At 44.0% G+C, this 19,206-nt stretch overlaps 2 protein-coding genes across 3 annotated transcripts; both read left to right on the top strand.

Moving 5' to 3' along the window:
• Positions 1-4: 4 nt before the first annotated feature.
• On the top strand, positions 5-1,652 carry LOC9630094 (uclacyanin-3). The gene is made up of 4 exons (XM_002961430.2): positions 5-89; positions 448-603; positions 693-927; positions 1,016-1,652. The coding sequence occupies exons 3-4, from the start codon at positions 747-749 to the stop codon at positions 1,504-1,506; spliced, it is 672 nt and encodes a 223-aa protein (XP_002961476.2). The 5' UTR covers positions 5-89; positions 448-603; positions 693-746; the 3' UTR covers positions 1,507-1,652.
• A 383-nt stretch (positions 1,653-2,035) lies between these two features.
• Positions 2,036-4,036, top strand: LOC112347990 (protein SAWADEE HOMEODOMAIN HOMOLOG 2-like). 2 transcript variants are annotated; one of them, XM_024679789.1, is made up of 9 exons: positions 2,036-2,196; positions 2,499-2,584; positions 2,640-2,685; positions 2,754-2,874; positions 2,943-2,997; positions 3,071-3,119; positions 3,196-3,336; positions 3,440-3,559; positions 3,622-4,036. In XM_024679789.1, exons 1-9 carry the CDS (start codon positions 2,134-2,136, stop codon positions 3,949-3,951), a joined length of 1,011 nt encoding a protein of 336 aa, XP_024535557.1. In that variant the 5' UTR covers positions 2,036-2,133; the 3' UTR covers positions 3,952-4,036. The 2 variants fall into 2 exon arrangements, with proteins under 2 accessions (XP_024535557.1, XP_024535563.1); XM_024679795.1 differs by lacking the exon at positions 2,036-2,196 and adding an exon at positions 2,312-2,437.
• The last annotated feature ends 15,170 nt before the right edge of the window (positions 4,037-19,206 follow it).

Raw genomic sequence — 19,206 nt, forward strand, 5'->3', positions numbered from 1 at the left:
TGGTCGACATTTAGGGCTTAATGATTGATCCGACGAAGACGATGGTGATGGCGGCGTCGATCCGCGTCGCTACCACGATCGACGAGATTGTAAGTCAAGCAATAGAGATTTCTTGAGAGTAAAGACTAGGTAGAGCTGGATCTAGCAAGTCTTTGCTCTCAAAAACAAATAAAAGACCTTTCAATCGCTCTCGCTGGAGAGAGGTCTTTTCTTTTGCCTCACTGTTAGAAGATTAAAGCCAGAGAGGAAGAACAGAGTGAGAGAATGGTTTCTAGAAAGATTAAAGCAAGAAGAGAGGAAGAACATGGTTTAGAGCTTCTAGAAAGAAGGGATTTGTCCAGGGAGAGAGAGAGAGAGAGAGATTAGAGCTAAATGGAATGGAGGTGAAAGAAAAGTCTTGGCTAGAGATTAAGACGTGAGCTCACTTTGCTCTTATTTGTTTTCCAGTCGTGCACACAACTTGGTTGGCAGAAGCTCTGGAAGAAAAAAGAAAAGAAAAGGAGGTCTCTTCTCTCGAGCGATGGGTGCCTGCCAGTCCGTGCCAGGAAGGAGTGAACTCTGGGTCACGATCATACTCGCACAACTCTGGAGCTACGCGTACAGGTGAAACCCAGTTCCTTTTTTTTTTCATCTCTCTCTCCTTGCAGCTGACTCCATATAAATAACTCCACTCATTCTCATTCTCTTTGTAGGAACGCAAAGAGCGATTGCAATTCGGACGAGAGAAAAGAATTAGATTTGCAGAGATGGAACGAGCTCAGGGAAGAAGCGGTGCAGCATTGCCAGTAGCTCTCGGGATTTTGCTGCTGCTGGTGGACTTCGCCTGTGCCGCGACTTACATTGTCGGTGATAGCCAGGGATGGGACTTGAATGTCAACTACGCAGCTTGGGCTGGCAAGAAGAAATTCCGAGCTGGAGACGTTCTAAGTAAGCTTCTCTCCTCCGTTTCTCGTTTCAAGCTAGGACAGACTTGGAGATCTCTCAAACTCTCCCTTCTTTGTTTTTCTTCTACCAGTTTTCACGTACACTCAGATGCACAGCGTGGTGGAAGTGAGCCAGGCCGATTTTGCGACGTGCACGATCACTCCCATCAGCACTTACATGTCTGGCAACGACAGTGTGACGCTCAGCTCCACCAAGTCGAAGCAGTTCTTCATCTGTGGAACTGGAGGCCACTGCGGCAGTGGAATGGCGTTGCAAGTCGATATCTCTCCTGCTGCTGCTACTGTCCCGGCTCCAGCTCCAGCTCCAAGAGCAAAACCTCCGGCCCCTGCCGCTGCCAAATCGCCCAAGAGTTCTTCTCCAGCTCCTAAAGGTGAGAACCCCGTCTCCACTCCATCTTCGACGCCTTCGTCTCCTTCGCCATCGTCCAGTTCTCCAGCAGACTCCACGGATGAAACGCCTCCTCCGGCAGCTCCTCGAGGGAATTCGGCTGTCACTGCTGTAGCCGCTGCGGCTGGAGCTTGCTGGATCTCAGTCGCCATTGCCGCGCTCGCTCTCTTCTAAAGGGAGGATTTTTACGGATCATTGTGTTGGTTTTTGGCCATGTTTTTGTCTTAGATCGCGAGATCTGGAGGTCCTCCATGGGAATTTGAAGACCCAATTCAGAGAAAAAAGAAGAGAAACTAAAAAAAACTACTTTTTACTTCTAAGCCAAAGGTTTGCTAAGACCTAAGAACGTAAGTCACGAGACCAAATGGGCTGCCACAAAGGTATGTTTTTTAGAGTCACTTAGACAAGAAAGCAAGCATTGGTTGATAGGTAGCTCGCGTAAGTTCACAAATCTGTCACCTCTTCCAAGAAAACCAATCAATCCAAACCAAAGTTTGGACAAAAAGAAAAGCTTGGAAAAAGCTTGTAGCGAGAGAGGAAATTTACGGCATGGCTCGTCAAATGGATGGAATGGTGCTTGAACTTCTTGTGTGGCTTTGGTTTTCTTCTTTCGTGGATTCTTTTCCTTTGCTTGGGGGAGTTGTGTATGCGTGTGTATATGTCCTATGTTGGTGCTGTAGTTGTGGCTTTAGGGCTCCTCAAACTTAACACGCGGTAGCGGTGTTGGTGCTATTAGGCGCTGGCGGCGACAAGGAGGAATCGAGAAGCCCGGTAAGACGAGCTTTGCGTTCTAGTCGAAAGATGGGGAAGCCACCCGCAATCTCCACAGCCAACAACACGCGCTGTAGATTTCTCCCGGAAGAGGTAACTTAGCGGTCATCGTAGAACTTTTCCTGGTTTTTTTTCGCTTTTTTTTTTCCGGTTCTTAGATTGCCTTCTTCTCGATCTCGAAAGGCCGGGTGTTTTTTCTTCTTTTTTTTTGTTTTTTGTTTCGTTTGTTTTGCGGTTACTTTGATTGCCTGGAAGCTAGAGCGAAGTTCTTGGCATCGGCAAAGTTGGAGTGGCTTGACTTTGGAATTGCATGAACCCTTTATGTGGATGGATGGTTTCTAGATTGGATCTTTTGTCAAGAGTTTTCATGGGCTTGACGACTTTGCTATTACCAGGTAGCGGAGATGGAGAAATTGTTAGTACACCACAATGGACTCACTCCATGCCGCAGCGTACAGGAAGCCCTCGCGGAAAAATTCAGGTAAAGTGGCTCCTTTTGCTCGATTCAATCGTTTTTATGCCTCCAAATCTTGCAGCAAAGGAGCTGCTCGCACGGGTCATGCTCCAGTCCGGCCAAAACAGGTGCGTAAGTCAGTTTTTCAATCTTTTCTTTCTCGAGAATTAGAAGTGAAGTACAATTCTTACTGCAGATCTGGAACTGGTTCCAAAACCGGAGATATAAACTGTCAAAGCTGGATAAAGTCGATCAAGGAGCAGGACCATCGTCCTCTGGAAGAAGTATGATCAAATGCACGGCAGAGCAGCTCCTTGGTACGTAAGGTTTTGGTCTGCTGATTGTTCTTAGTTTCTTCTTCTTTTTGTTTTTTTTTTTCTCACAGCTCAAAGAGCAAACGGGCTTCAATTCGAGGCCATCTCCAGCAAAGATGGTGCCTGGTAAGAAACAAACTCTAGTTTTCCAGAAAACTTAAAGAAACTTGACAATGATCTTGCATCTTGCAAATTCTAGGTACGATATCAGATGTTTTCTTGGATATAAGCTCACCGAAATGGGGCCGGTAAGCAGAAATCTCGATTTTTGTGATAAGTTGTCGAGTTTTTCTCGTTTCCTAAACCGAGAATCCTTGTTTGTAGGAGATTTTTATAAGATACGCTGGACTGGGTGGAGACGAGGATGAATGGGTAGAGCTCAAGTCCATTCGGAGGAGATCACTACCGTGTGAAGGATTCGAGTGTCTTGCAGTTTATCCCGGAGACAATGTTCTATGCTTCCAAGTAAGCTTCCATTTCTTTTTCTCCTTAGCAATAGGAGTTCTCTCTCGTGTGCTTGTGTTTACTCCAAAGTTTCTCTTCTTCTTTTGGATGATCTATCAACCAGGAAGGCGACGAGCATGCTCTTTACTACGACGCGAGGGTGATCGACGTCCAGCGAAAGAGGCACGACTCCCGGGGGTGCCGCTGTAGATTTTGGATTCGCTACGACCACGATCAATTCGAGGCAAGCATGTTGTGTTCTCCATCGTTTTTCCAGATTCTTACGTGTTTATGTGGACGGTTTAGGAAGTGGTGACGCTGAGGAAGGTGTGTAGAAGGCCCGAGACGGATGCTCGCTTGAAGACCCACTTCGAGAGCAGTGATGGCAGCCAGCAAAAGCCACAAGAGAAGTTCGCACACTTCGAGGACGATGAAGGCGAGCAAGAAGTTGATCAAGAACAAATCCAAGAAGAAGAGGACCAGCAACAAGCACATGAGGATTATACGAAATCGTGTGTGTCAGGTGTCGCTGGTGGCTTGTCAATCGATCTAAACGCCACGCCTCCAGTGGAAGCATTTGGTCTGCGGCAGTCTTCTGGTGGATCATTTTTGCAACCTGAGATTAGAGCATTATAAAAACAGTCGAAATTTTGTGTACATCAAAATGATTTCAATGATTCTTGCTATGATAATTTTAATAAGAATTAATCATGCTTTAAAACCTGTATGAATTTGTAGAATATTCAAGTATTTTCTAGTATATTCCTTGATCTTTATACTAGAACTAGTACTACTAAATAAGAGGATAGTCATAACCTCCTCATAAGCTCTAAGCAAGCAAAGTTTATTTTGGACAGAAACCAGATGAAACACCTCTATAGATAGGACTTTGTGCTGAAGTTTTTGCAGCTAGAATACAATGCATGGCAAACTTTGAGCAGCCTTTCCTGGACATTGAAATCTATAAGTGCCATACTCCATCTTTGTGTGGCAGAGCTGGGGGGCCAGGGAGCCATACCAGACATGGGCCACACCTCAAAAGGTCCTGGTATATATAATATAAGTATTATAAAATTATTTGATTTTTGTAGATAGAAGTCAATAACAAAGTGATCTAATATTGTTATTGAAGTAATATTAGATGCAGATTCAATCTTCATAAAGAAAAATCTAAATTCCACTCTAGTATTGTAGTTGTCTCTAGAAGCTGAATAACTCAAATGGAATCAAAGAATGGTTCTAAAAGATTGGTAGAAACATTTAGACTATAGTGTGTTGTACCCTACGAAAGATGGGGAGGATCATAAGATTTAAGTATGAGAATAATGAGTATCTTATTAATGGCAAAATATGCTATACTAAAGTTGTGAGAAATGTGTTCCCTAAAAAAAGCAACTTTGGCACAAAGTTGTGTATGAACAATATGGTGTAGTGCTAACTAATAGTTGGCATGAAAAATGACTATTTTAGTCTTGACAAATACCTAGACACAAATGGAAAGTGTCGTGAGAGTAAACTTGTAGAGCTAATGAGGTGAAGACCCCAAGTCTCTCAAGGGATAAAGCCTTGAAGTCAAGTTGATTAATTCATAAAAACCTTTTGCCAAAGGAATCCCAATGGAAATATAATTGGTATAATTTAAGTTGAATGGCATGTAATTCAAATATGTGGACCCAAATAATGATGGACATGTGGAAACATTAACAATGAGTTATAGGATTTAACAACTATAAAGCAACTAAGTAAAATATGTGGTATAATTGATTTAATTGGTGAAAATCAACTTTCTAAAACTTTTTATTGGGATAAGAAGGAAGATAGATATATCCTTTGAGGGATAAATTGCTTATGTTACAATATAATGAGTTAAATATTATAAAAAAAATACTTATTATCAAAGAAGTTTATCATTAAGACAGCTAAGCACTCTTAAACACCCAGGAAGTGGTGTTGAGTATCATGAGGGCATTAGATAAGGCACTAGGGACAAAGTTCTTAGAAAATAACAGATACAAAATGCTATTCAATGTTTAAAGTTGTAGAAAGTTAGAGATAGAAGTTTATTTATCCAAAATTGAACAAAGCCAAAAAAGATTTTAGCTAGGATAATGATAGGCACACAAAGGCCCATAAGGAACAATATTAATCCTAGTGTGTAAGATTATAAGGTGAGTATATTTGAATTGAGGAACCATTCCTTATGCTATCAGGTAAGTTCATCTTTAAGAATACTTGTTAATGCATGGTAGAAAGTGCAAAGTTATTCTCCTAGTTTAGAGGAAAAATAACTGAAGGGAATGTGTAAAGTTAAAAATAAGTAATAAGGGGATAAAACCAAATGATAGAAATCGAAAGGTATAACCAAGGGTGATTATGCAAGTTGGAAGTGGAGAATCAAGTAGGTGCTCAAAGGTGTTACTATTGATAATTGTGGAGCTATAGAGAGTCTAAAGTGTGAAATTTGCCCATGTTAAAGTTTATGGCAATTAAAAAGCTTGTGAAAGGAGAAGCTTTGGCAGACTAAAGGACAAGGTCCCTTCAAAGTTCCCAAAGACAATTTTAAGTAGGTTAGTACATAGAAAGACAAATGTAAATAGTTTATAAGAATGTGCAAAATTAAAGTGGCACAACAAAAGCATGGTTTTGAAGTTTGCTGAAAAGCGAGGTTATCAAGGCTAGAGAATTAATTCCTGAGTGTTTAAAGAGATGAAAGTTGATGGTTAAGGACTTTTATGCTTATGCATGAAACCATGTTACGTTGGTTAAATGACTTACTAAGCGAGAATGGTAAATCAGGGGAACAATGACCCTAGTTAAAGGTGTTGACTTCAAAAGGGGTGACCCATAGGGCCAAGCATGGAGGAGTCCATACATAATTGTCGCAAATGTGACTTCAGGTATCGAAAGTTACCTGTCGACTAGTCCTTACGGACACTCTTACATTACTACCGCAACGGTAGGAGGTCGGTATTGTTGGACTTGTTATCAATCTCCGCTTAAGCTAGTTGAGAAATTGGTCCTCGCGTGTGCACTTGACCAAATGAGCATAAGGAAGAAATTCCTAAGTGCCTATTTAGTCAAGCATACTTGACCTGGTTAGAGAAACTCATTCGTTGACTTTCAATTGCTAGTGTTGGGAACCCCCGTGATATTGAGCTTGGTCCCTTAATATCGCTAGATGATAGCTTACTGTGTCTGCCAAACACCCTGGCTATCATGCCCTTTGTGTTAGTCTTATTTCGGTCCCAAATGCTATTTATGAAAAGTGTCCAGATTTGCTCATTTGGCATATCTACCGAATGTAGAGATTGGCTTGAACACAATGGTGTTCGTCCCGTGTCCAAATTCGCATTCTAGCATCATTCCATATTTAGTAAGTTTCAAGCTTGTCCCAGAGACTAACTCCTGATACTAAAGGAGGCTTGGGGTGAAAGCCCAAAGCGTGTGTTCCTCGAGGTGGGGGGGGGGGGGGGCTATGGGGGGTTCCAAATGTATAGTAGGGATAGTGGGTAGGTCGGGCATGGCCGACCAACCTGAGGCATAGTCTAGCTCCCGCTTGCGTGCTTGTTTTTGTTTTGTGTCCGGCTTGGATCTAAGCCCAAGTTCCATTCCATGCTAGTTGGTGGAGTACCCATGTCCTTGCGTTAGGCCACCGGTATGCTAAAATAGCACTAGACTTCGTTTGGCTCCGTTTTGCGTGCTGGTCCTGGCATTGGGATGCTGGATACTCTAAGATTGTTCCAAGTCACTCCGTGCCCCTGTCCTTTCGCTCCTTGGGCTATGTGCTCAGGAGTTGCTCCGTGGTTCGGTTCCATCACTCCTCGGCTCCATGCTTGGGAGTTTGGCACCGTTCCTTCGTTCAGTGGCCCACTGAAACTCGGGCCACACCACTGTCCTTTGGACATGTGGCATATGACATGTGGCACATGAAGGGTTAGGTTTCGCTTCGTGGTTATCACCATAGGATAAAGGGTAAAAACCACGTGTGCTACATTTGGTATCAGAGGATGAGTCTCGGCGAGTACTATCCAATGAGATTGGGCAACTAGTCTCGTTGCATACACAGAGATGAAAACGATGATTCGAGTGGGTACACGTTTGGGTGTAAAGATTTCGCAATCATTCCTTGAGTATGGATTTGATTACCTTTTTGTACTATAATAATGTGAGCTTGCTCTTGGGCTCATAGGATGGATTTGAGGTGTACCATTTGCACAAGTTTTTGCTTGGGCGAGTGAGTGAGGCACATTAGTAACTCAAAGATATACTTTGAGTTGGCAGGATTAATGTAAGCCTATTGGTGGTTCCATGAGTTGTTCCATGTACCATGGGTGAAAGCAAACCTCTCTGGGTTTACTATGAGTGGCAAATAGGCTGGTCCATAGTTGTTTAGCATGGCACTAGTGGATCCTTCCTAGGTATGATTACAAGTGGATCAATCAAGACTATAGGGATTAGTCTATTAGTTCAAGTAGTCATTGTTGTGCTCTTTCATAAACTTTTCTTGGATTGGACTAAAGGCAGTGCAAAAGCAAGCTTGAGGTTTAGTCAAAGATGAGACCAAAAAGAGAGTCGTCAGGGACGAAGGATCAAACATGTAAATCATTTTCTCTTCTCGAAGAGATGATTCGCAACAAGGTGTTAACTCATTGCTCGTGTTCACATCATGCAATCAAAAATCCCTACCTTGATGCATCTTGGATATGATAGTCTTACAAATGGTGAGTTGTGGGATGGATAGCAGTGAAGCACTAAACCATTTTGTCTAGACTTGCTATTGGAAGATTTAGGTTGCAATGCTCAATTCTTTTCCAGGGAACCTTGCTATTGTTCCTTGAGTAGCTTGGTGTTGGATTAGTGTTGAGTTTGGTCAGATAGAGAGTGGCAAAAGCTTGTTCATGTTGTGAACAAAAATTAGTGGTGTTGAGTGTTGTAAATCTCTATTGGTGGAATGTGGCATTTATGTTGCATTTTGTTAAATCGAGTTGGCACTTGATACTCACATAAACCTTTGTAGTGTGATATAGGTATTGCTCATAGTGTTGCTCAATTGATGATCAAGTCATTATGATACTTATATCATATCCATGTGATAATGAGCAGTGTGTTTACGAAGTTGCTGGTTAAACAATGATCAACCCCAAAGTGGTTGATGGTGAAGCTAGTCTACTTGCACATAGTAGCATTGTAGTATCTTTGACTGGATTCTCGGTGATAGTCCATTATGCTAAGCGTAAGCTAGTTCCTTGTTTCCTTGAGGGTTTGCCCATAAAGTGTTGAAAAAGGGTTGTAGCATTCATTTGCTATAGCTTGTCAATTGATTCGTTTGCACTTGGAGTAGATTGTTAGATGGAGAAGGTGTGTAGTTGAGGCATTGACATTGCTAACACTTGTGTTAGCGGAAGTGGCATTGTTACTTCAAGTGATGAGGAATTTTCCTTGAACCTTGATTTTCCATGTCATTTTTCTTGTTAGTGTTTAGGTTTCACATTGGATCTTGAAGGTGGTTGAAGAAGAGTGTTAGTGCAATGTGGATATCCGAAGATGTGGTCTTCGTGATCAAGCCTTGAATGTTCATTTTGCACTATGCAGATGTCGGTGTTGAATATTGGTTAGATGGGCAAAGATGTTCAATGCTTAGACATATTGTTGAATCATGAGAATTTGTGTTGAGGTGAACTTATGTGAAGTTGTTAGTAGGAGAAAGTTGGTTGAGTTTTGAAAGTTTGCATTCCTGGACTGAGAGTCATTCTTTCTTTAGGATGGAAAGTTTTTCCACAAATTTTCTTAGACTTTTCTAATGGCTGATTTGTTGGTCACTTTGCTCGAAAACCATTCCGTTTTCGTAAGCCAGTACAAACTAGTGAAGGGGTTAAAGTTAACTTCAGTTAGCTTAGACCTTGGTAGGTAGTTTGTATGATGCAACCCGAAAAGGATGCTAATTTTTGAGGCTAAGGCAATTGAGTTGGATAGAGTCAGGAGTTGGTGTAGAAAAGTGGCTGTTGCGTTTTTCTAAAAAAGGTGACCCTTGTGCCTTTCTTTTGTAGCATTATGCTTGGTGGCAAGTTGCACTTTGCATTTTATTAAGACTCTATGAGAGTAGTGAGCTCTCACTGATCTTGACTTGGTCTAGGTGGCCCTATGCCTTGGCTAAGGATAGTGATGTCCAACTTAGTTGTTTAAGGTTGAGATGTTGGTACCTATACTATAGTTTTGTCTATGAGGAAGTTGTGTACTGATATGAGTCCATCTTGTGGTCTTCACTTTAGTTTTGACTAAGTGTTGATCGCATAGCTAGCCTCTTCAAGACATATTCAGAGCTAGTGGCTAAATGTTTTAGTAAGCTTATTGCAGTTGAGTTGGATTTGAGTGATCATTGAGTTTGTGCTTGTCTATAAACTTTTATCTCGTACCTGGGGTATCACATTCATGTTAGACAAGTATATAACTTGATGACAAGAGTTGGTGTTTGGGTCTTGTGAAAGCAAGTTGATGAGTGATTGTTAGTTGCTTTGCGACTAGTGATTACTTATAGACTTCATCAAGGATTGTTGACATTTTCTTTGCTCGATGATGATTTAATAGTGATGGGCTTGCTTTACCAGTATCATTAGACTTACATGAGTTTTTCATATTGGCATGTCGACTCTACCTCTGTCAATATCATTTGGTTACATTTAGTCCGTAGTGTTGGATTTCATTAAGTCGTGGTTGTGGTGAATCACTCTTTGATGATGTGTTATCTGAAACTGAGTATTGCTAAAGGATTGGTCTTGGATACTAACTAAGGTATTTTCGACTTTGGTTAGATTGGTTGTTGGAGAGCTCTGAGTGGTGATTCACTCTTTCTTTCTTTTAGTTTTGTTATGGTGTTGATGGCATTGAAGTGATGCCTTATTGTTGACATTGTTGATATTGAGATTCGAGTGAAATGAGATATCCTTCCAAGGATTGATATTGAGTTTCATTAGTCTTGATGATTTGGCTTTAGCTTTGTGTTATTGGCATTCATGCATTTGCTAGTTAGCAACTGCATTGACGTTCAAATGAACTGAGTGGCAAGTTGAGTTAGTTGTGTTCTAGACGAGATTGCTTAGTTAAGGTTGAGCTTTAGCTTTTCCTTGAAAAGTGATTTAGTTGTGGATAATGCTACCTCTATAAGAGGAAGAATTAGTAATTGGTATTAAAGTGATTGAATCCTTGTTGGATTTCAGTTGGGATATATCGATTATTGATGATTCTTCTTGTGCTTGTTATAAAGTGAGTTACATCTTGTTATAGATGGATTCATGGAGGATTGTTAGTGATCACTTGTTAGGCATAGCTCCATTGTGTTTAGCTTTTAGATTGATGCAGAAATGCTCTTCATTAACTTTGGCATTATGAAGTTTGGCTTATGGATGTGTTGAAGAAGATATTGTGGGTTGCACCATGATTTCTTCTTTAGCATTGAAGTTAGCTTCTATGAGATTCGTGATCATTATTAGGCAAGATTTAGCTATAGGCTTCTTAAAGCTTTTGGTTCTTTGAGTTTTCATGCTCATTATTCCATTTGTCCGGAGTTGTTGGGGGAAGGCATTTTTAGCTCTTTAGCTTCAATGTTGAAGTTAGTATTTGCATCTAGCAATCATTGGTGATGATTGACTATCATCTTGGAGACTTGATTATCCTTGTCAAGAGTTTTGCTTGATTATTGTTGTTGATATAGATTTAGTTGCTATTCTTCGGGATGGTAGATTCTTTCTTCAACGATGATTATGCATCTCTTTATTGATAGGATGATTGATGATCTTTCATGATGGTTAATTATTTTCTTTGATGGCTTATGCCTTTTTGCAATACCACATGTTGTTTATAGTTTGCTCTGGTTTGGTCTATTGGGTTTGAGACATCAGTAGGATGTTGCTGACACTTGCTTAGGCAACTTGAGTTCCTTGGTGTTGTTGGCTGGGATCTATTTGGATTAAGCTCTATTTCGTTAAAGTGGGAATTGTCATTATCCCACTTGTAAAATAAGGTTTCCAAACCTTTATATAGTATATAAATATAACAAAATTCAATTGCATTGAGGCACATGCCATTTTATTTTAAACAAGGAAATGTCTACTCAATCACTTCTCCTCCCCCTGCCACTGCTTCACCTCTCTCTTCTCCTTGTCATCGTCGTCCAATTTCTTTCCATCCTTTTAATATTGGCTCAGTTGCTCCGAGTCTAGGTGGAGCCCAAGTCCCCATTCAATCTTTACTTTCCCCTTATTAATAAAACAACTTCGTAGACTTCCAATAACATGCTGTAACACTTCTAGTATAATGCAAATCCTCTCAAAGAATTGTCTTTTAATATTAATACAATGGCATGGAACCCCATGCCATAATAAGTTACATTTTTAAATAAATACATGCCATCTCAGACTGTTATTTTTTGCCTCCAACGCCTATACAATAATCTTGGAATTTCATCACTCTCCACACTATCAGGATTTAAACCCAATAGTAATGCCATCTCTTCTCTAATACGTCCACGCTCATGTTCAGTGGTCGAAGAACCCATCCGGTTGAGCAGATTATGGAGATGCGGATAGTGCTTGGCTAGACAATATACATGCCATAAATGATGACTGGTGTTTGTCCGATCAAATGGCTTCTGATATACCGTTCCATCTGCCATTTGGTTGATTTCTGTAGCCACCTCCTGGACTGGCCGGTTCTCTATCACCATCGCTCCAAGCCGTTTTGCAAGGTCCCCCAGAACATACGGTTTCTTCTCCCTAGTTTCCATACTGCAAGAGATAGGGTGCACTACATATGTGTGTGTGTTCGCTGCAGTTTTAATCGGCGAGTCATCGATGATGAGGATTTCACTTGAGCTAGCAGTCCGGTTCATCACTACAGCCTCTGGCTTGACGAAGATGGGCTTGCTACCCCTCACATGGACCATAGTCAAGCATTCCTCCTGCGTTAGGAGAAAGTCAAATGGTAATATTACTCGCGTCTAAGTGTGCATCATTTGTAGCAACGTTAATGCATTGTGGCGCATCATGGATGTCCAAACTCCCAATTGCAAATTGAACCCGGCCCTCTGTTTTAAGTGTCGCATGGTCATTATTAGATCCCGCAGTTTCTCCCGTGTGATTAATGTGAATCTGTCTCTTTTGACCAACTTGCGACCGCAGGCTTTGGAGGGTGCAATGACATTCGAGGACGAGCCACGCTCATGGGAGAAAAGGACACCGTTCAGATCAAAAACGATACAGTACCTTCGCCGTGACTCTGAAATGAAATGCGTCAGCATAAAAAATGGTACAAGTCAATTTTACCATCTACAATATTAGCGAATGTTGCTCCCGATGGTCGTTGAGAGGGTTTTGGTCGAGGAAACGTGAAGGGCGGAAATACTCTCCTCTGCAATGTGGGGTCAATCGCATCCGATGGCGTGTGGGCACATGCCATTTCAGCTGTAGACTCTGGTACAACTGGCTCAACAGTGGCATGGGGTGGTTCCGATGGCGTGTGATCACACGCCATTTCAGCTGGTGCCTCCGTTGGCAAAGTGGACATGACCGAACAGGCAACAGGGGCGGTGTAGGGAGGTTCCAACGGCGCGTAGTCAGACGATTGGGCACACGTTGAGTCCGTTGGAAATGAGGATACGACCGGCTCGGCGGCTGGGGCGGCCTCATGTGGGTCCAATGGCGCCTGGTCACCGTCAGTTGGATACGTGGACAAGATTGACTCAGTGGTATGGGCAGCATCAAGTGGAGCGTGGTCAACTTGCTTGGCGTTGATATGGATAGTAGCCTCCACCAGCTCTGATGACTCTTGCAGCCAAGTAGAGTCCACTGGCGGATCCATATGCATGTCCAAATATCTCCCTTCGATTGAGATGGTATCCTCCCGTGCTACTAAAAACAAACTCATTAGCACATTGAATCGACTATACTGTATTTACCATCAACTGCTATTGAGGAACTAGGACCGATATCACTTGGGCGCACTGCTGATTCTGAAGGATTGGACATACATTTCGACCCTTGCTTGGCACTATCCTTCCTCGACACTAAAGGCTAGAGTTTGTAAATTCAACTGAATAATCTCTACTTACCATTTGCTCTGCGACCTACATGGACAATGTTAGAAATGGTAAAAGGTTAGGAATGGATGTACTATTATTTACCTGATGGTTTGTCTTGTATGACCTTCCTCCGCTGCTCTTTGGCCACCTCAGGCTGGCCATCGTCGTCATCATCGTCGTCGTCGTTATTGTGATCGTCACCATTGTGAGGACCATCCAAGTCCTCTTCGTCCTCCTCTTCTTCGTCCTCCTCTTCGTCCTTCTGCTCTTCCTGCTCATTATCTTTCTCTGGCTCCTCATCCCCCTCCTGCATTTCTTCCATAGGCTGCTCAGGCTGGATGGCTTGTTCTTCTAGGACCATCTTGGGAAAATCATCTGGCCGAGTCTCCATCTCAAAATACAAGACATCCATAGCCTATTTTAGTGCGTGACCTAGGACCGTATCCTCACCCGACTGTCTTAACATGGTTTCTGCACGTTCTTGCACCCTTCGAAGACGACGAGATGAGAAAAACGTGGCCCTGACTTGAAAAGCTTCCCTCATCCATTGTACCTCTCCATTGAGATTGGGGAAGGGGAGTCCTCCATAGGAATCTGAGTCATGAGGTGGTGACTGCCTGCTTTCACTCAGCCCTTGATCTGCAATGAATGGCATGAGCACACACGCCATAACCGCGAGGCATTACCTATCATCTTTTCGTTGCCCTTCTTCCTTTTCGAATCAAACGCCTCTGATCTCAACGACTGTCCAACGTGCTTTCGCTTTTTATGACCACTGTCAGTTTGAGCTTGGCTGGTGCTTGCCTGTTTTGCCTTTGAAGAAGTTTCTCCTGCAAGGAATGGCATGAGACCACACGCCATTGCAAATATAATTTGTACCTCCTTTTTTCCTATTGCTTGTCTGTTTGTCCTTCTTCGATGCGCCACCAGTGCGCTTTTCAGTCCTCGTGTCTGAATATTCACAACGATCTATAATCAAAATGGCGTGAGGCCTCACGTGACCTTACTTTGTGCAGGTTGTGAGCTCGGCCCAACATGGGTATCTTCAACAGTAGCTGTTAATGCCGTTTCAGCATCTGGGGGTGGCCACGCTCCTGCATACAGAGCTTGTGAGATTACATTTAAACTTAAAGTGTGTACTCACCAGGTTTGCAAAGAAGATACTGTTTTTCTTTGGCAACTGTAATTATATGCTCCATTGAAGTCACCTCTTCAATGGAGTTTGTCACCACAACACACGGGACACCCTTGAGTAGTGCGGCTCGAAAGAATAGTCCGCCGCAGTTGTACTCGACAACGCATTTGCCCTTGGAGTCGGAAGCAGGTGACCCACCCGCTATTGCGTTGAAGACCCAGCTGAGCATTTCCCATGCTGCACCTGGAGCTTTCTTTGGATTTGAAAGCTCCATAGCCGTCTTCAGTTCCTCAGACACGGGTAAATTGACCTCCCTCAGATCAATTCGATTGGCCTTGTCGAACGAAGCTGGGAAGTCACTCTAGTCCCACTCTGCTGCAGGACCAATAACAAGGGCGAGAGTGAAGATGCGGACATTCGTCGGTATCTTCTTCTTAACCATTATCCCATGGATCTCCCGCATCTCCTTGCCTTTCAACCGAGCCTTCACCTCGTTCAAGGCCTTCCAGAACTTGTGATAGGATTCGGAGTCGTAGATCATATAGTGGACTGAAGATTCCACCTCCGCAAGTCCCACCATTAAGTCAATGATGGAGCTGACTTCGTCTGCATGAGTGATCTCCTCGTTTGTGAAGTCCATCACACAAAAGATGTTCTTGACCTGCTCATCTCCGCGGGAAACGATGCTCCTCCACCTTTGATCCTCATCCAAATTCAAGTATACCCGGTAAGGTTCTCGATAGGCCTCTGCTGCGGGGTCGAGCTGTTTCTGAAGCCGACGGTCGACATCAATCTTAATGAAATTTGGATACTGATCCAACTTCTCAGCTTTACTTTTCGTGGCATCCCGTAGCAGATCGATGAACTTGGGGGCCCCCTTCACGTACTCATCGATGTCTTCATTTGACAACTCCAGCACTTCCATCATCTCTTGCGTGGTGTCGATGCTCACCCTCTCCGCGGCCACTTGCTCGAAGATCCAATCCTTCAATAGCGCACGAGCTCTCAGAGTCGTGCACAAGTCCTCGTATGTCACAATATGGCCGGGAGTCATTTTGGTCTTGTTGAAGACTACCTCACCACGTAGAAGAGCATTAGCCACTGTCAGAAGGTCATCGTCATCTAGAGACCGCGAGAAACGCAAGGCGTTGAGCTTCAAATCATTGGGCTTCAGGCCGTCCTCCACACCCATTGAGTTTGGCAACTCCCCGTCATGGTACCTCCTCAGCACATCTACCCATTTGTCAAAAACAACTTTTGTCGCGAGTAGAATGTTATGGATGCTAAGTGTGTCATTGACCCCCAGTGTTTTCGAGAGAAGACTCGAGAATTCCTGCAATGGAAATGGCGTGAGGCCACATGCTATGCCACATGCAACGAGGCTTACCTGCCAGGCGCTAGTTGCTAGTGCACGTCCTTGTCCTGGTTTTTGTGGCTTCTTCAGTTGAACCCAGAGCTTCCATGTTCGTGCCAATGTCTCGTGCAGACCCGATTTGTAGCACGTTTCTTGCTTGACATTCTGCGCGTGGGAGATGTATATGATAGATCGGAGGGGCGAGTTGCCTTTTATCAGGCGGACAACTCTTGTCTTAAAGACTTTCTTCACCTCCTCGCCCACCATAATATCCACAACTATCTCTTGCATCGCCAAGCTAGAATGCTGCCCGGAGACGGCATAGAACCGGATGTTCTGATCGTCCGACACCTTCCTATTGATCAAGTCTGGAAACCTCGTCTCGCCCTTCATTGTTCGGTAGTAGGGGATCACGTCTGTGATGTCGGGTGTTACTGGACTTGCCAGCATCTTCTGCTTCAGTTTCTCCACCCACTCATCAGATACTAGCCTGTGGTTGTATTTGCTTTGGATGTCGATATGGCTCACGTCGATTGTATATACTTTGTTGGAATAGTAACAAGTACTATTATCTGCGACGATTTTTGCTGCCTCTTCTTGCTCTTTCTGCTCTTTGCGGCTCTTCTTTTTGGTGGGTGTAGTGTTCGAACTCGAGGCAATGGCATCACTGAGTAGCTTCTTTTTTGGAGCAGGAGAGTCGGACGTCGGCTTGAGCTTGACCACCCTTTTCTGCTTCGAGGTAGTTTCCAGATCGACCCCCTTCCCCTTTGCTTCGCGAACTGGAGTCACTCTCAACGGCTCAATGTTGGAATATAGTTTTTGAACATCGCCGTAGGTGAGGTCCGTGGATTCCATGTGATCTTCATAGACCCGTAGCGTCTTTGAAATTGTGGGCCTCCTGGACAACCTCTCCCTAGCTCCCTCTAGGAATTCCTTATAGCCGCTGCCCCCCTCCGGGAAGCCGCTAGGATGTGCAAGGTGGATCTTGAAGGCAGACGCTGTCTCTACCACAAGTGCCAGTCCATATTCTTGCATGGAACTGCATGGAGTGTCTGTCACTTGGATGAGGATCCCCATGCATTCTTTTCTCCCACCATCTGTGTTGTACAGCCTCAGATCCTCGCCTTCCATCCCGAAAGTCCAACTGGTGAGCTCCTCCCCCTTCTCTGCATCCACATTGATAGTGGCTGGAAGAAGAATACAATTCCTCGCTTGTTCAGAAATGCACAACAATTAGAGCTGACAGATAAAAAGCTAGTAGCTGGAAATAACGTGAGGCCACACGCCATTCACCACTGCATCAGATGTCTTGAGGCTGCATCCTAAGATGGCGTGAGGCTACACGCCATCTGTAACCGGACTGCACTCGAGAGCCCAATCGGTGCATGCCAATGTTGCTACTGAATGGCATGTGGCCTCATGCCATTTTCTACTTGGCCTAAAAGACTTACCATTTGAAGCCGAATGGAGGCGTGACAACCGGACTCGCTGGCAAATGTGCACTGTGTGTGCAGCGGATCGTAGCAGCAAGGCTACTCTGCCACTTACAGTTGGAGAGTGGCGCTGAAATCTCCCGGGATGCCAAGTGGGCTGCGTGTGGGTGGCGGAGTGGGCGGCGGAGTTGGCGGCAAAGTTACAAACTGGGTGTGTCTTGAAGTGGATGCCGATGCACACGAGCGCGATGCGAGCGCGAGTGTGATGCAAGCGCGAGTGGACGCCGATGCACACGAGAAACCTGTAGAGAAGTGGGAGCGCGAGTGGGAGCGCGATGCGAGCGCGAGTGTGCGAGCGCGAGTACGAAGCAAAATGCAAAACCTAACCTCACACGCGCGAAATGTCACGACGGTTGGTAATCCCGCCACGTCATCATTTCTCGGACTTGGGCGCCACCATTAATTTCTGGATCGGCGCGCGCATGCGTGAAATCCAAAAGAAATCCGCAACGTCATCATTCCTCGGACTGCATGCACGCGAAATCCGAAAGAAAGATCATGATTGGGATATCATTTAATACCCTCGCTATATTTATACCATGCATGATTGGATATTCCAAAGCATCTTGTATTTCCAAAAATGCCAGATGTTCAGCTAAATAAATTGTCAGAGGATTTGATGTGACGTTCAAGCATGTGGGCTCATGCAATTTTGATCCCAAGAAATGCACCAAAAAATGCTCGGCGTCATCTGGTGTTATCTCTTGAATGGCATGGGGTGAAAACTCCTGGACTCTCTGGACTGAGAGGAAAACGTCCACACGAGATCTTCCTAGGAGATTCAAATCTAATCTAGTCCCTAAATCTAAAACTACACTACAAGAAGAATGCACTTACCTGCTTGTGCCAAGCCAAGTTGGGACTGTGAACAAGTGCTTGAAGGTGCTAGTCCCACGCCTTTGATCCCTTGAAGGCGGTGGGTAAGTAAGACATTGCTGTGAAGAGCTGAAGAGATAGGCAGAAAGACGATGTATTGCAATGTATTTTGTATTAGGGATAAGTCTAAAAACATTCTAAGTCCTACTTTTATAGTCGCTACTGCTGACGTCAAGGTTAGGAATACAGTCCTAACCTTGAACCTCTCAAGTTTACTTTCCTAAGCTTGAATCCTCGAGCTTGTCTTTTTCTCCTTTTTCCACTCTCCCACGACTGCCTTGTGCTGCGTCCCGCAGTCACTGCTCCATCGCTGCATTGTGGGTAGTTGTTCCCTCATGCGGTTCCTCCTCCTCTTCCTCCTCTTCATAAGTCTGAGCTGCTTCCTCAAAGTCTTGTGATCTGAATTTGACCAGCTTCTTCCCGAGATCAGTTGCACAAACGCCTCTTCTCGAAACTTTAAACATCCGACTTGAAACAGCCACAACTTCTCCTGGACGGCTTTCAGTTTTGCTGCTTTCCTACTTACTTCCTCTACTCCTACAGAGCTACAAAGGATGAAACCAGCTTGCCTCTGTCCCACCAGAACCTGAGAAACACACTTCCTCGTCTCTTCAACAACTTCAAACCAGCCACCTTCAAGTTCAAACTTTGGCCTGGGTATACGGCTCCTCTTGATGGCTGCTCCACAAGGTTCTGAACTTCTACACCTCTTTGTTGTCTAACATCTTCTTCTTTCTTCTTCACAACAGCTTTCTGCTCCAAGCCAGCTTGACCAGCTGCTGCCTGTTCCACGTCAAACTCTGGCATTGAATTTTTCTTCTGCTCCGTCTGCTCACAAAACTTCGGAAGAACCACCTCAAGTTCCTGCATCTGAAACTCCTTTATCCACTGCAGGTCTTCGTCTTCTTCTGCTGGTTGCTCAATCTGATCAGGCTGTTCATCTTCCACCAGGTTTTGCTTC

The sequence above is a fragment of the Selaginella moellendorffii genome, unplaced genomic scaffold, assembly GCF_000143415.4.
Source record: "Selaginella moellendorffii unplaced genomic scaffold, v1.0 SELMOscaffold_1, whole genome shotgun sequence".
Classification (NCBI taxonomy): Eukaryota; Viridiplantae; Streptophyta; class Lycopodiopsida; order Selaginellales; family Selaginellaceae; genus Selaginella; species Selaginella moellendorffii.